Below are 14,533 nucleotides of genomic sequence, written 5' to 3'. Positions count from 1 at the left end.
GCTGGTGCTGCCGCAGTGCTGTGACGAGGGGCCGCTCACCGCGCTGCAGGGCGCGGCGGCTGGCGGCGCCTTCCCGCCCGTGGAGTGCCTCAGCAGGGGACGTGGCACGAGGCGGCCGAGGCTCGTGGCCCAGCGGGGCCGCGCTGTCCGCACCGGGAACGACACCGGCGGCTCCGCCGAGCGCAGCCTTCCCCGGGGCCGCGCCACCGACCCACCCGGCCGGCCCGGGCGGTGCTGAGGGACCGCCGGCTAGCCCGGCGCATGCGCGCTGCTGCCGGGGCTGGGGGAGGCAGCCGGTGCCGCCCGCTCGGCTCCCCGGCCGGGCGGAGGCGAGGGGCGGGCGTTGCGCATGCGCCCCGTGCCCCGTCGGCACCGCCCGCAGGCGGGCTGACGCGACAGGGGCGGGGCCGGGGAGGGCGCTGAGGTGAGCGCGACGGGCTGGGGGCGGCTGGGGGGACGAGCACGGCCCCGCCGGCGGAGTGGGGTGAGGCGGGGTCGCTGAGGCGCTGACGGCTGAGGGGGAAGGGCTGCTTGGTCCGCCTGGCCCGGGCCGTGGCCGGCAGCGGCCTCGCCCGGGGCCTCCAGCCTTCCAGCGCGCCTTGCGAGGGCCCGTCCCTCTGGCGAAGGTGGGTGCAGAGCTGCGCGCCAGTGGGGAGGTCAGCCGGAGGGTGCTCCCCGGCGCCCCGTTCCGCTCTCCTCCTGCGTCCTCATCCTTCCCTCCCCTGAGGAGGGAGCACCGCTCGGTTAGCAGTCTGCTGCGGTGTGGCTGGGGCTGCGGGCGGCGGGGGGCTCCTTGCCGCTCCGTCTGCCGCGCTCGCCCCGTCCTCAGCGACACCCTTGGGCTCCCAGTCCCTTCTTCCCGCTGCTCGCTGCTGCTTCTCCGTCTCTGGCTCATCGCCTGCGCCGCTTTCTCGCTCTCCTGTTGTCTCTTTAGCGGGGGGTTTCACTGCAGTAAAGGTTGAGGCAGATAAAGTGCATGTTTGTTTCTACAACCTGATCGGTAGAGGCAGTAGCCAAGAATCTTAGCAAATTATTAATTTCATTTTTAAATACTGTTTTGAAAATGATGCTAAAAAGTTGAGAATTGAACTAGCTAAACACTCACCGTTGTTGCCTTTTTTGTTTCACTGTGCATGATCATCTTCTCAGTTTCAGGTCTGGTTTTCTCTGGGTGCTGCCACGTGTGTGGATCAGCAAGCGCCGCTTCTGTTACCCCGTGTGGGTTTTCTTACAGATATTTCAGTGATGCTTTTACTTTGCAAGTCATTGCAGACCTGAGTGGATACTTTGCCAGTGATATGTCAGTCATCAGTTGACATCTCTGGAACATACTAAACTGTGTGAAAAGGTAAAGCAGAGCATTGTTATCTTCCTTTGTATTTCACAAAAATATTTTCCCACTATTTTTCATCAAGTTTTCTGTATTACATACATAGAATCTGCATATATATTGAATGATTTTTAATAAAATTCACACTTTGGGGGAAGGAAGAAATTAACAGGTGTATTTCACTTCAGTAATTAATGTATGATAAATCACCAGTTGGATTTGTAAGCAAGGTTTTATCATCTCTCAGCTAAGACAGGCCAGCAAATTGTCTCACTTAAAGCAGCATGTTTCTTGAATGTCTTATTTAAGTTTCAATTTAAATTGAACTGCCCAGCTTTACATGGAGTTTTGTGTCCTCAGCAGATCAATAGTAGTTTGTGCTTAGTGGTGACTAATTGGAAATCGTATAATCAGTATTGCAGAGAAAGAAAACATGGCAGCCGTTGCTGTTGCAAAGCAAGAAGTCACTAGAGATCTAGATCATTGTGATATCCCATTCTATGTTTCTGAATTTGTGGAAAGAGAAGTTGGAAATGACTATGATTCTCTGAGGAAGCTAGACAACCTTATTGATAAGCTGTCTGAAAATAAAAAGCAGTTAGAAGAACAGGTAAGCATTTTTTTTTTTTTTTCTTCTTCTGAATATGCTGCATGACTGGTTAAGTATATTTAATTTAAAGCAATGTATTAGTATCTAAAAGGGTAATACTCTACATAGTTCAGGGTTTTTATACCAGACTTAATACTTCTCTGTGAATGTAGGTACTTACAGTTTCATCAGAAGTCCCTAAAAAAATTCAGAATGCCTTAAAGAATGCAGAAGATTCGAAGAAGGCTCTGAGTCGGCTTCTGGAGGAAGAAGCTCTTCTATCTGATTCAATCAATAGCCACTTACTGAAAGCTCAGCCATGGATGGAGGATCTCGATGTACTGATTAGTCAAGTAGAAGAGATTGAACGACACCTGGCCTACCTTAAATGGATTTCACGAATAGAAGAGTTAAGGTAAAGTTTCTGAGTGCTGCATATATGTTCAGAGACTGGTAACCTAGTTTATCCCATCATTAAAATATTTTAGATTTGATAAAGTTCTATCTTCATTTTTTCAATATACAAAAGATTATTTTCTGTTATCTTTAATCAATTTTTGGCCTTGACTCTTCTTGTATTTTGTAGTGATAGCATTCAGCAATATCTGATGACCAACAATGTTGCAGAGGCAGCCAGTACTCTCGCGTTCATGGCAGAACTGGATATTAAACTTCAGGAGTCGTCTTGCTCTCATCTGCTTGCTTTTGTGAGATCCACTGTTAAATTCTGGCATAAAATTCTTAAGGACAAATTGTCGAGGTAAGGGATGTACTGTCACTCCCTCATCTCTGCGTTGTGCTGTACGTTTGTGTTAAAGTCCTTGTTTTGCCTTGCAGTGACTTTGAAGAGGTACTAACCCAGCTCCGCTGGCCGTTTGTGGGGCCGCCCCAGTCGCAGGCATTTGGCCTTGCTGCCCCAGCCAGTGGTCCTGAGGTATGCAGCAATCTGGAGATGTTGTTTTGTCAGCTTCTGAAATTGCAAACCTCGTATCCTTTTAGATAGCTGTGGTGTATTTTGATAAAAATAATAATGTCGTAGACGCGTGTTCTCAAGGACAATTATTTAAATTTTGTTCTCCCTAAAGACAGAAAATAATTTGAATTTATGTTCATTTGTATTAACATTAGAATGTATTTTTTTGTTTGTTTAGAAAATGCCAGGTGCCGAAGTTGTCCTTTTGGCAGTAGCAACATTGCAACTCCAGGTCATCAGATCTAGTGATATCATGGTAGCTAACAGTTCAGTTTTCATGAGGATCAGGCCTTATACACCTCGGCAAGGTTACTCACGTTAATAAAGAAATGGTGATGTATATTTTATTTTACACAGTTAATGATTTTCCTTTCATAGCCTTATTTGAAATCAGCCTTAATCATTTTAGTGTGTCCAATCCCAGAAGGAGAGAACTAAAGATAACATGTCTCAGGAGGAGACTTTGCATAAAGGGGAGACTACAGAGGATTTTCATTGTGTAGCCATAGTCGTCTGCCTCTGAGGTTAATTGGAAGGCACCGCTGCTCATTCTGCTTTTTTTGTGAATGAAGTAAAGCACAGGAAAAATTGCTTGGTTGAGGTGATTGTGGCTGCCTGTTTTTGTTTCCCTTTTTTTAAAAAAAAAAAAAAAAATTATGGAGTGGGAAGATAACATTCTACACAACCCTGAGTTGGTAACGGTGTTGGTCTGGCAGACTGGGCCACTCAAATCAGTTATGTGAAAATGGGAAATCACGTATTGCATTTATTAATCTCATGAGTCTTTTATTCTCCTTTAATAAATACAAAGAAGCATGTTTCTTAGACAGCCCCTGTGTTTGGTCCTGATAATAGTGGTTTTCTTGTGTTCTTTTTTTTTGATTATATGAGTTCGTTAAGTCAAACTGACTTCAGTGACTTGTATTATCATGGAATAAATAATCCTTAGCAGCCTGAGTTGTATTAAATATTAGATAAACTGAAATATTTTGAGTATCCTTCATATTTGAGGCATAATACTGTCTTCAGCCAATGAGGTAGAGTAAGAAATGTTCATTTTTATAAACCCATTCTATTGAAATGATCATATTGGGAGAATTCGACACTTAAATTTGTCCTTGACCGTCAAACTTAGAGATGAACTGTTAACCAAACCTAAACAATTGCCAGAAAAGTACTCTTTACCCCCATCACCACCCATTATCCTTCCGATGCAGATCATGCTGACTCCTCTGCAGAAAAGATTCAAATATCATTTCACTGGAAATAAACAAACCAATGTTTTAAACAAGGTATGGGAGAAAGCAGTTTTGGTTTTTTTTTTCAGTTGTTTTTAAGCAACAGATAGATTGTTGTTTTTAAATTGTATAGCTGTAACACTTTCCTTCCTGAAGTTACAATTCTTCAAAACTGTGCAGTTCTTGTGCCTACTTACGTGTGGACAGACATCAAGATAGCACTTGGAGACCTTTCAGAGGCACAGGCATTTTCTGTGGGCCAGGCAGTGTTTCTGTCTTGCCCCAATCCTTTCAAAGCGTTACTACAGTCTTAGATTGACTCCCATAGTTTCAGAAGCTTTGATTAATTTCCTCTGTCTCCTTGCAGATGGTTTTGCACTGTTTCTTACTGCTCTTGCTCAAAGGCTGTACAAAGCTGTGACTTTGATTTTTGGCATTGTCTCTTGCTACCTTCGTGTAACTGAAAATGTTGGATTCTGCTGGTAGGATATGAAATGTGATTAGTCTGCAGGCACTGTTATACAATGAAGTTTTCTGGGTTAGTTTTTTTAACTGACATACAGCAAGAGATGTCCAGCTTACCAGTTGGAAACTGGCTCACTCTTTTGTATGAATTCTCTTCAAAGACTGAGGATTTTTATCTGAGAATTATTACTGGCACAGGTTTCAATGTGTTAGTGCTGCTGTAAAACATCTGGAGCAGAGTTTGAGAGTTGTTTTGTAGCAGTTTAGTTGCACAAGTCTGTGATCTTGTGTTGACAGTCTTGGGTAAATGTAAACATAGTTGCAATCTTGATAGTTGCTACTACGGAGCTTTTTAAAATAATGTCACGTATACTAGTGGGGAAGAGGTTTTTTAAATATGAACAAAATTATTTCATAAGCAAACAGGAAAATTATGTTTAAGAGATGAAGTTTGTGAGCAACAATAGGTGGACAACTACTTTTCTAAAAAACTTGTGAAGAAAAGTTTACAGGTAATCTAGTGTCAGATCAGAAAGATACTCCAACAGGGCCTTGCTCAAATTTGGGTTGTTTTTTTTTTGTTTTGTTTTTTAATAACAACTTGGAGTGAAGAGAATACCCACGTAAAATATTTGAAAGACATCAACCTGGAAGGGATTACAGGTATTTCAGAGGACAGGCTCAGAGTTCACAATGATCTTGGCAGGCTGGGGAGGGAGTATCAAAGGAGAAAAAAAAAAAAAGTGATGAAATTCAGTAGACAAGTGAAAATACAGAAATGAGAAACAAACACACAGAATATGGAGAATGTGAGTGCAGTTCAACAGAAGGTTCTTTGGCTATTGCGAATGAGGAGGACAGGAACTGCTTCTGCTTGCACTAGCATGGAAAGAAGCGTTCGTCAAAAACTACAAGCCGCTGTTTTTAGGTGTGGGAACTGAAAAAGCTTAAAGGCGTTATACTGTGAGAACCCACTTCCAGTGTGGGTTGAGGTTGGGTACAATGACAGTAAGAACGGAGTGACTGGGAACGGTTTTCTGAGGAGTTCATCCTTTTTGCTGTATCAAGAAATAAAAGACCACAGAGAAGAACAGGAGGAAGTATGTGAAGCAGAAAAGAGGACCTCATGAGTGAGAAAGCAGTAGAGAAGGGGGAGATAAAAAATGGAGCTTTTGCTTGAGAACAGAATAATTGGTGCATTTAAGTCAATTCAAATCCAGAAATACTTCTCTGATACTGGTTCTATGAAAATCAACGCTAAGTAAAACACAGTGAAAGACTTGTGTGATGCGAGATCAAGAGAAGGCCGGGGAAGAGACTGATAGTTTTAGAAGTTTGTCTTAAATTATTAGTAGCACTTGAATAAATGTTGTTTGGATACATTTTAATATTTTATTTTCTTTTTTAAATAAGCCTGAGTGGTATTTAACACAAGTACTTATGTGGATTGGAAATCATGCAAAGTTCCTTGATGACAAAATCCAGCCAATACTGGACAAGGCAGGATCTTCAGTGAATGCTGGGGTAAGCACTTCCATGGTTTTATATATAAGAATATGTAAGTCAGCAACTGATAGATATTTGTACAAGGCCACTTCCACTGATTTCACCAAGTGTGTGGTGAGCCTTAACTCAGTCTAGTAGCAGTTTGTTATGTACATGTTTGCACATGTTAATACTTTCTATCTCTGACATTTTATTCACTTTTTTTCTTTCAAAAGCTTGAATTCTCTCGTGCTCTAGTAATGCTGATTTTGGAGAAGCTGGCTGCTGATATTCCATGCCTGTTGTATGATGATACACTCTTTTGTCACCTGGTGGATGAGGTACTTCTATTCGAGAGAGAGCTATACAGCGTTCATGGTTATCTGAGCAGCTTTCCCAGTTGCATGCATATTCTGTCAGAAGAATCCTGCTTCCAAAGGTGGCTAACAGTGGAAAAAAAATGTAAGACTTCAGTGGATTTTGTTGGCTTTGATGTTGCACAATTGGAAAGTATGTGTATACTTACACGAACAGCCTTCTCAAATAGGATAAGCTACTTGGACAGGATTACTACAGAATACATACTTTTTTTCATACTCTGTGATTATTTTGACTAAAAATTGGTTGAACTCTATCAGTAGTTCTGTCATTTGTAGGACTCTTGCCCCTAAGCTGTATGGAATCCAGTAGGCTTATTTTAGACAAATGTTATATTTGTGTATGTGCAGACAAGGATAAACTTTAAATTGAAATGCGGGAAGGGTATTCACTTTTGAGAAATGAAGAGGAAATATATTGGAAAGGAGCAAGCCAACTATTAAAAAACCCTCCAGTCAACTCTGACGTAGTTGTTAACAGTATTGCAAACACAGATACATTGAAGCTGGTTTTGTATGACACCAGTCATCGGTAGTTTTATAAAATGTAAAATTTAACTTACTAGAGATAAGGGGTTTATGTTTATGTATTTTGGAGGGGGGTTGTTAGGGTTTGGGGGTTTTTTTATTAAAAACTTATACAATTTACAAATTTTGTGCGTCTCAGTTGCTCTTCAGAAAATGGACTCCATGCTTTCATCTGAGGCTGCGTGGATATCGCAATATAAAGATATCACTGATGTAGATGAAATGAAAGTCCCAGACTGCGCTGAAACTTTTATGACTCTGTTGTTAGTTATAACAGGTAATTACTAATCTGTAGGTGTTGCTCTTGTTTGTAATGACTAGTAAAAAAACTTCAGCTAACAGATGCTTTACTAAGTAACCATTGTCAGCAGTAGTTGTCAAATAACGTTGCTAAGTTGTGATGTTTGGAATTTAATAAAAGCTTTCCTGTTCTTTTTGTATTTTGGACACTAACTCAAGCTTGAATAATCTTGAGCTAGTGACATGTTTACAAAATAATAATTAAAAAAATACATTTGATATTTCACATGTTAAAACCTCTGTACTTGTTACAATGCAGTAATAAAAAAATCCTTTTGATTCTGTGACAGTTTAGAATATATTAAGTAACATCTGCTTTCTTGGAACAGCGCATAAGAGCAAGTAAATTTTCAGGAGACATTTAATTGCATTTTCAGTGGAGTTGAATTGAATGCATATTCAATTTTACGCTATGTGAGCACACGCTGGGGGCCACACTGGACGGTGTGGTACAATCACATACTGCTTTAAGTACTAGAATACAAAACGCTAGTGGAATCAGGAGGGGGAAGAAAGTAATTTCTTTATGTGTTTGGCTTTTGCATTGAGTAGTTTCCCTGAAATCGTTAATCAGCTGTTTTAAATACTGTATGATGTTCTCACAGGCGTAAGGTTTTGTAGTAACATGACTGTAATGCTTTGTTTTGAAAAGCTTTTATTCAGTGTTGGAAAACCTAAAAACATTTTATTCATGTCTTTCCAGACAGGTATAAGAATCTTCCAACAGCTTCCAGAAAACTACAGTTCCTTGGCCTACAGAAGGAGTTAGTTGATGATTTCAGGATACGATTAACTCAAGTAATGAAGGAAGAGACTAGAGCTTCCTTAGGCTTCAGATACTGTGCGATCCTTAATGCTGTTAACTATATAGCAACAGTGTTGGCAGACTGGGCTGACAACGTCGTAAGTAATTACTTTAAAAGAAAAAAAAAAAATTGAAAATGGTCTTTGGCTGTTTGTTTCATAACAAACATTTTATTTTCAGCACTGTTGATCTAAGTGTATTCAGAATAATTAATTACTGAAAAATTAGAATGAGTTGTCAATTCAGATTTGATAAAAGATGAATAAATAAGGACAGATTATTGTTTGCAATCTAAGCTGTATTGATTATAAACTTTCTAGAGAAATGTGAAGAGAGTCTGGGGAAAGGAAGTAATCTGAAGGGACAAAAAAGTAGTCTTTTACATGCTTTGTATCATAAAAAAATTAGTGAGTTTATTTTGGAGATCTCAGTACTGATGTTGAAGTGCGAGCAGTAGCATCTGCACGATGCTTGAACTACTCCCATGGCAGGTTAGCTTAAATGGGTTCAGCACGGGTAGCTGAGTTGCAGCGCAGTGTAGATGTCGCTCAGAAAAGCCGCTCGCTGATAACTGGGAATTGGAAATGAATTATTTCACTATATAGTAGCCTGGCGGCAGCATGGCTATGCTGTAACATTGCAGCTTTTCTACGGTTATTGCTGCAAGAGGTCAAAAAAACCTGTTACATGTGAAGTGTGTAGAAGTAGGTATTGTGTGCGAGATGGGCAGCCTCCACATCCTTTTGTCTTCACAGGGAAGTGGGGCTCTAGCAGAGGATAATCCTGACTTGATAGGACGGCAGCCTTCACATTGCATAGCTGCGTCTTGATCTGCTTAACAGAAAAACCAGCAAGTTGTTACCACTGTCTCACATTAAGCTCGATCCATTTTCTTGCTGTTGTCAGCCCAGCAAATTTATGATTTCATGAACGGTTATTTGTAGAATGAATTACAGTTAAAGTTTCTAATTCACTTTTGCAAGCACTGAAAAGGTCAAAATCAGGGTTCTTTTAAGCACTCTGCTGTCAGCCTTCAAATATCTTCTGAGTGTTTCTCTAGATCTGTTCCCATTACCTATCTGCTGTTGTATCTGAAACCCAGATCAGTCGCATCACTAGGATTACACCACCGCGTTCTGTTTTTCACTAAATCAGGACCACAGGGAAAGATTAGAAAGTGTTTTTAAAGTCTTAAAATTTTAAGTTTCTAAATGTGTCAGGAGCGAGTTTTCTAGAACTGTGCCTATTAAAGCACCAATGAAAAGTTCAAATGGTAAGATTATTTTCTGTAGCACTCATACCTGGTTTTTCTTCTCTAGTTCTTCTTGCAGCTACAGCAGGCGGAACTGGAGGTTCGTGCAGAAAGTAGTGCTGTCAGTAAACTACAGCTAGGGCAGCTGGCTTCGATGGAGAGTTCTGTCTTTGATGAAATGATTAACCTCCTGGAGCGCCTCAAGCATGACATGCTGACTCGTCAAGTGGAGCATGTCTTCAGAGAGGTCAAAGACGCTGCAAAGCTGTACAAAAAAGAGAGGTGATTCTGTCTGTTGACTCTCCTCCCATATGACAGTATTATTTCGTGTTAAGAATATTGAGGTAAATAAAGGCAGGAATAGCTAATAGGCAAAATTATTTTCCTGAATGGGAATGGTGCAGGGTAGGAAGTTTTGGACAATTCTCTTAACACTTATTTCAAGACTATTTTAATGGTATGTTTTCTGAAGTAGTTCCACAGTTAGTGGGTGCATTATCTTAAAAACCTTAGGGAGAATTCTGGATCGCTCTAGTTGGGACAAGAATTACTTTCTTTGTAGTAGTATTAAAGAGTTACTACGAAATGGCCTGTAGTGACTGTTCTGTCTTCACAGACTCATAGGGCTTCTTGAATGTTTGCTCCTGAGCAGAATTTCTGAAGTGTTTCATAAAAGGAGTACAACTGCTGGATGATTTTCTAGATTAGATGGGGTTTCTCTGAATGGTACGGCCAGAGATTTATAACTAAAGCATGAGTTTAATATTAAAATGAAATTTAAACATAGCATTAGACTGTGATTACTTTCAGATTTGAAATAGGAATGGAGAACTCTCTCTGAACCATTGTAAATGGATAAGATTTTTTTTTGAAGGATGATTTTAAAATAATTTCATTATAATGACTTCAGTGCGATAATTTCTTTCAGGTGGTTATCTTTACCATCTCAGGCAGAGCAAGCAGTAATGTCTGTATCGAGCACAGCTTGCCCGATGTTGTTGACGCTACGAGACCGCTTGCTACAACTAGAAGAGCAGCTCTGTCACTCCCTTTTCAAAATTTTCTGGCAAATGCTTGCAGAGAAAGTGGATCTGTACATATATCAGGAGGTAGGTGTCCACAAAACATGGCCTGTGCAGTACTGTGTAGGTGTGACTGCCTTAAACAGCAGCTGTACCCCTTTGTGCTCGTAGATAATTATGGCAAATCATTTCAATGAAGGAGGAGCAGCACAACTGCAGTTTGACATGAGTAGAAATCTGTTCCCTTTGTTTTCACACTACTGCAAGAGGCCAGAAAACTACTTCAAGCAGTAAGTAGGCAAACTTCTGATCTGTCAGTGTTTCAGAGATGAATGTCCAGGTGAATGCGTGTGTTTTACATATCACCAAGATTCTTTCACAGTTAGTTTTGATCCACACTTAAAATAGGTGGAACATTTCTGCTTCCAGTGTTTACAACTAGTGAAGTTTTGATTCTGCAGCATGTACTCAGGCAGCAGTGGACTGTGGCGTGTGTTCTGTGCAGGCAGGATGTCTAGCTAAGTTAACTCACGGAAGGGATGTAAGTAGCACAGACTTCCAGAACTGGGGCCAAAGGAGATACTCAAAGACATAGTTAGAACACAACTTTATTGTTAGAAGAAAGACTATTTTAAACTATGTTTCTGCTCAGAATTGCCTTGCCTAGCAGTCTAGTTGCTTTCATTGATGAGAAGCTACTTCATGGTTAGTCTTTTTTAAACAGCCCACAGTCTTCTGAAGAATCCAGCGCTAAACTCCGAGGCTAATTGGGCAGAAATCTTACTTAATATTTTTGAATCAGTATGGAACATGGCATTCAGTCTTGAACAAAGATTATATATTGGCATTTTTTAAATTGGAATATTCACATGGCATCTTCAGGTTTAAGGGTTTTTTGAGCACATCACTTTCATAAAGGTAATTGATACATACCTATTATTCCCAACGTAAGAGGACACAAATGGACAGAGGAACTGAAAAATAATGGATAATGGGTACATGGCTAGTTACCATATTTAGACTAAAAGAAATATGACAAAGACAGGGTATCTCTTTGCTCCCTAATCATATTAATTAAATGTTCAGGTTCTAGCAACTGTCTGTTAAACTGTGCTTTTAAAATAGACTGAATAAGTTTCTAATTATCTTAAGAGAAAACGAAGTTAGGGAAAGCTAGGCAGAGTAAGTGGTAAATTCTGTTCTGTATTTTTAATACTGGTGGAAAAACTTAAGGAACCAAAAACCAGGCTGAGCACTCGGAGGCAAAATACTGATGGTTGTGAAATACACACACATAACAGACAAAGCTGGGACTGCAAGAACAAATACACTTGATCTAAGCTCTACTTTTCAGTTCCATTCTTCTGGTCCTTTTCAGAAGTTCATGGAGGCTTCTTTTGTTAATCATTGTGTGTACAAAATTAAGTGTATCATCTCATGGGTGCTTCTCATATTAATCCATATAACTCTTTCCTCTAGCATAAAAGAAGCCTGCATTATCCTGAACCTGAATATTGGCTCTGCCTTGCTTCTGAAGGATGTACTGCAGTCAGCTGCAGAAGATAAAACACTGATGCCAAACCAGCCGTCTGCAACAGCAGCACTAAATGAACTTGGAGTTTATAAATTAGCTCAAAAGGATGTTGAGATTCTTCTCAATTTGAGAGCTAGTTGGCCAAATACAGGAAAATAAAGACTTCGTCAGAAGTGGTTAATAACTCGGTCTAGATTACTTATTTCAAACAAAGGCAAAGCAAGTATGTTGTAATATACTTGTGTTATTTTTTTTTCAGTACTGTATGCTGAACGATTGGTGTAATCTAATCTTATGCCTTCTTGTATAGTTTTAAAAAAATTTCAGAATGCTTCGTGATGCGGTTCTGAACTGTGCAGATCTTCTTTTTCATAGCCACCTTGCACTTGCTAGAACTGCCTTCATATCGTCTGCCGTGTTGGTGTGGTGTGCTGTGACATCACTCGAAGGAGTACAGACTGTTTGTTGCAGTGTAAATACACCTGTGTGCACCATGGACAACTCTTCCCTGTGCACGGGTCCACCTTCACTTAAACGCAGATGTTTTGCATCCGAAATCCCAGGTAATGGATGTTCTGTATTAAAATGGGTATGAACAGAACACGGAAGGAAGGAAGATGTCACTTTGTTTTCTTTATTCATGCTAAATCAATTTTTTTGTTGTCTTCCTGTACCAGAGTCTCTCCTATTTTAAATTTCAAAGTTTCTCCTTAAAAAATGCATAAATGCTGTTGCTGTAAGTTTGAAAATAGCATTTTACTTGGAAGTGCTACATTTCTTTAACTGTGGACGTTTGTCATAACTTGCTGAAGTTGGTCTTTCATTTAAAAAAAACCAAAACAAACATAGCACAAGCCCAGAAAACAGCTTAAGAAACAGCTCAAGTCTTGAAGTTAATTTTATTCAATGGTAATGAGCCAACCAGTAACAACGCCTTACTGTGAGCTACAGCCTCGAGGAGGAAACTCCAAAACACTGTTTTAGTTGTGTAAAAGAGATCTCTGTTTTTTCTTTTTTTCAACCATCTAGTTGTATTAAGAAAAGCAATTCCCCAGCGCTACCCCTCCAGTGCCTGGTACACATGAACAAGGTTTTGTCATTTGTCCTTTTCAGCTGATTGCTCAAACGGGGGTGGGAAACAAGAAGAGAGCACATCCGCAGCTGTCAGACCAGAAGAATTCAGCAAGATGCCTATTTTTAATACACATAGCAGACCACTGCTCAAACTAATAGTCAGCCCAGCTCTCCAGCATCTTCTTCTTCCTAAGACAGAAAATAAAAAGAATTCCAGTTAGATAACAATGAGGATAATTAGTTCCAGTTACCTTCCAGTGATTGCAACAGCTGCCAAACAGTTGCCCCTAGAACCATTCCTCGACCATGAGAAATTACGACAGCTCTGAGCTGCTTTCAGCTACAGCTGCATTGCTGCCTTTCAAAGATGACACCACCGCTTCACTACCTCACATTTCTAGGTCAGGACTGGAGCCCCCGGGCTCCCCGATGAGGGTCTGCCTGATCCGAGGGCTCGGTAGCGTGAGAGCTCTGCTGCTAGAGGGGCCGGGAGCCGAGGCGGCGGCAGAGGACAGGGCCGAGGCTGGTGCAGCTTGCAGCAAGCCAAGCGCGGTTGGGCAGTAACTGACCTTTTTAAATCTCGCAGCGCAAAGTAAAGGGGGTGAGCTTAAGCTTTAATAATGTAGTTTTGTAAATAAAAAATAAATCTCAGTAAAGTATCTCTTGTGCATATTCCCCCCACCAAAAAACACCCCTTTCAGTTAAACTTACACTTCCTCTTTGAATACGTCCAGGGTGATGTTCACATCGTCTCCAAGCTGCAGATCCTCAGTGCTCAGTCCCAGCGTTTTAAGGGCTGAAGTTAAGGAGAGAGAAGTTCCTATGCAAGTCTTGGAAGGCTTAATTTAACCTCTTACAGTGACCTAGATATAATGAACGCAGGTAACTTAACCACGGGTCACTGTGTCGACTTCCCAAGCTCCAGGCTGGGTGGTGGCAGATGTGCGGGTGTTTTTAGCGCCCGCACGCGGAGCCGTGACGCGTTTCAGTCACTCCGTGCCCACACCGACGCTGGCCCCGCGAGACGCACCTTCGCTGTACTGCGCTGCCGTTATGCGCCCTTGGCCCAGCACGTCCAGCAAGCTGAACATGGCGGCCAGGTTGCCCTCGTCCATCAGCTGAGGGTACTCCCCCTCCCCGCGCCTCGCCGCCTGCACCCGCTCCAGCGCCTGGATCAGGAACTCCCGCGGCCTTTCTGCAACGAAACGAGAACGCCCGCAGGCGGGGGTCACTCAGCGGGTGCCCCCTCCCCGCTCCCCGCGGGGTCCCCGGGGCCGGCGGCGCACCGGGCCGCTGGTGCAGCAGCAGCGCGCCCAGCCGCTGCAGCAGCTCGGGGAGCCGGTGCCGCCGCAGGTACTCGCGGCCCCGCTGCTCGCCCGCCGCCATCGCGCGTTGCCGGGAGACACCGCGCGCCGGACGTGGTCCCGCCCCGCCCGCGAGGCGGCGTGAGGGGAGGGCGCGAGGAGGGGGCTGCTCGTGCGCGGAGGCGGCGGCCGAGGAGGAGGAGGCGGGGGCGAGTCCTGAGGGACGAGAGCGCCGCCAGAAACCGGACCGGGGAGGG

General features: G+C 42.4%; 2 protein-coding genes across 4 annotated transcripts; one reads left to right on the top strand and one right to left on the bottom strand.

The window, feature by feature from the left end:
* Positions 1-364: 364 nt before the first annotated feature.
* On the top strand, positions 365-12,702 carry RINT1 (RAD50 interactor 1). Of its 3 annotated transcripts, none has more exons than XM_075428912.1 (15): positions 365-424; positions 1,150-1,348; positions 1,745-1,940; positions 2,093-2,334; positions 2,506-2,679; positions 2,757-2,906; positions 4,028-4,184; positions 6,009-6,119; positions 6,317-6,542; positions 7,125-7,262; positions 7,989-8,188; positions 9,410-9,624; positions 10,271-10,451; positions 10,536-10,654; positions 11,844-12,697. In XM_075428912.1, the coding sequence occupies exons 3-15, from the start codon at positions 1,764-1,766 to the stop codon at positions 12,055-12,057; spliced, it is 2,304 nt and encodes a 767-aa protein (XP_075285027.1). In that variant the 5' UTR covers positions 365-424; positions 1,150-1,348; positions 1,745-1,763; the 3' UTR covers positions 12,058-12,697. The 3 variants fall into 3 exon arrangements, with proteins under 3 accessions (XP_075285027.1, XP_075285026.1, XP_075285028.1); XM_075428911.1 differs by lacking the exon at positions 365-424 and adding an exon at positions 464-626; XM_075428913.1 differs by lacking the exons at positions 365-424; positions 4,028-4,184 and adding an exon at positions 464-626 and having other exon boundaries at positions 2,757-2,853; positions 11,844-12,702.
* Positions 12,703-12,713: 11 nt separating this feature from the next.
* Positions 12,714-14,498, bottom strand: EFCAB10 (EF-hand calcium binding domain 10). Its single transcript, XM_075428914.1, has 4 exons — positions 14,259-14,498; positions 14,003-14,167; positions 13,684-13,768; positions 12,714-13,161 (listed from the first exon to the last, which is right to left on the bottom strand). The coding sequence occupies exons 1-4, from the start codon at positions 14,356-14,358 to the stop codon at positions 13,125-13,127; spliced, it is 387 nt and encodes a 128-aa protein (XP_075285029.1). The 5' UTR covers positions 14,359-14,498; the 3' UTR covers positions 12,714-13,124.
* Between the last annotated feature and the right edge of the window lie 35 nt (positions 14,499-14,533).

The sequence above is a fragment of the Opisthocomus hoazin genome, chromosome 8 (assembly GCF_030867145.1).
Source record: "Opisthocomus hoazin isolate bOpiHoa1 chromosome 8, bOpiHoa1.hap1, whole genome shotgun sequence".
NCBI lineage: Eukaryota > Metazoa > Chordata > Aves > Opisthocomiformes > Opisthocomidae > Opisthocomus > Opisthocomus hoazin.
This window is presented reverse-complemented; position numbering and strand designations above follow the sequence as displayed.

Excerpts from the sequence above, each read along its gene's own strand:
- EFCAB10 (XM_075428914.1), bottom strand. The coding sequence starts at position 14,358 with ATGGCGGCGGGCGAGCAGCGGGGCCGCGAGTACCTGCGGCGGCACCGG. Across the intron at positions 14,168-14,258 it reads GCTGCTGCACCAGCGGCCCG|AAAGGCCGCGGGAGTTCCTG; the intron begins GTGCGCCGCCGG and ends GTTTCGTTGCAG. Across the intron at positions 13,769-14,002 it reads GGCAGCGCAGTACAGCGAAG|CCCTTAAAACGCTGGGACTG; the intron begins GTGCGTCTCGCG and ends CCTTAACTTCAG.
- RINT1 (XM_075428912.1), top strand. The coding sequence starts at position 1,764 with ATGGCAGCCGTTGCTGTTGCAAAGCAAGAAGTCACTAGAGATCTAGAT. Across the intron at positions 6,543-7,124 it reads GCTAACAGTGGAAAAAAAAT|TTGCTCTTCAGAAAATGGAC; the intron begins GTAAGACTTCAG and ends TGTGCGTCTCAG. Across the intron at positions 7,263-7,988 it reads TCTGTTGTTAGTTATAACAG|ACAGGTATAAGAATCTTCCA; the intron begins GTAATTACTAAT and ends ATGTCTTTCCAG.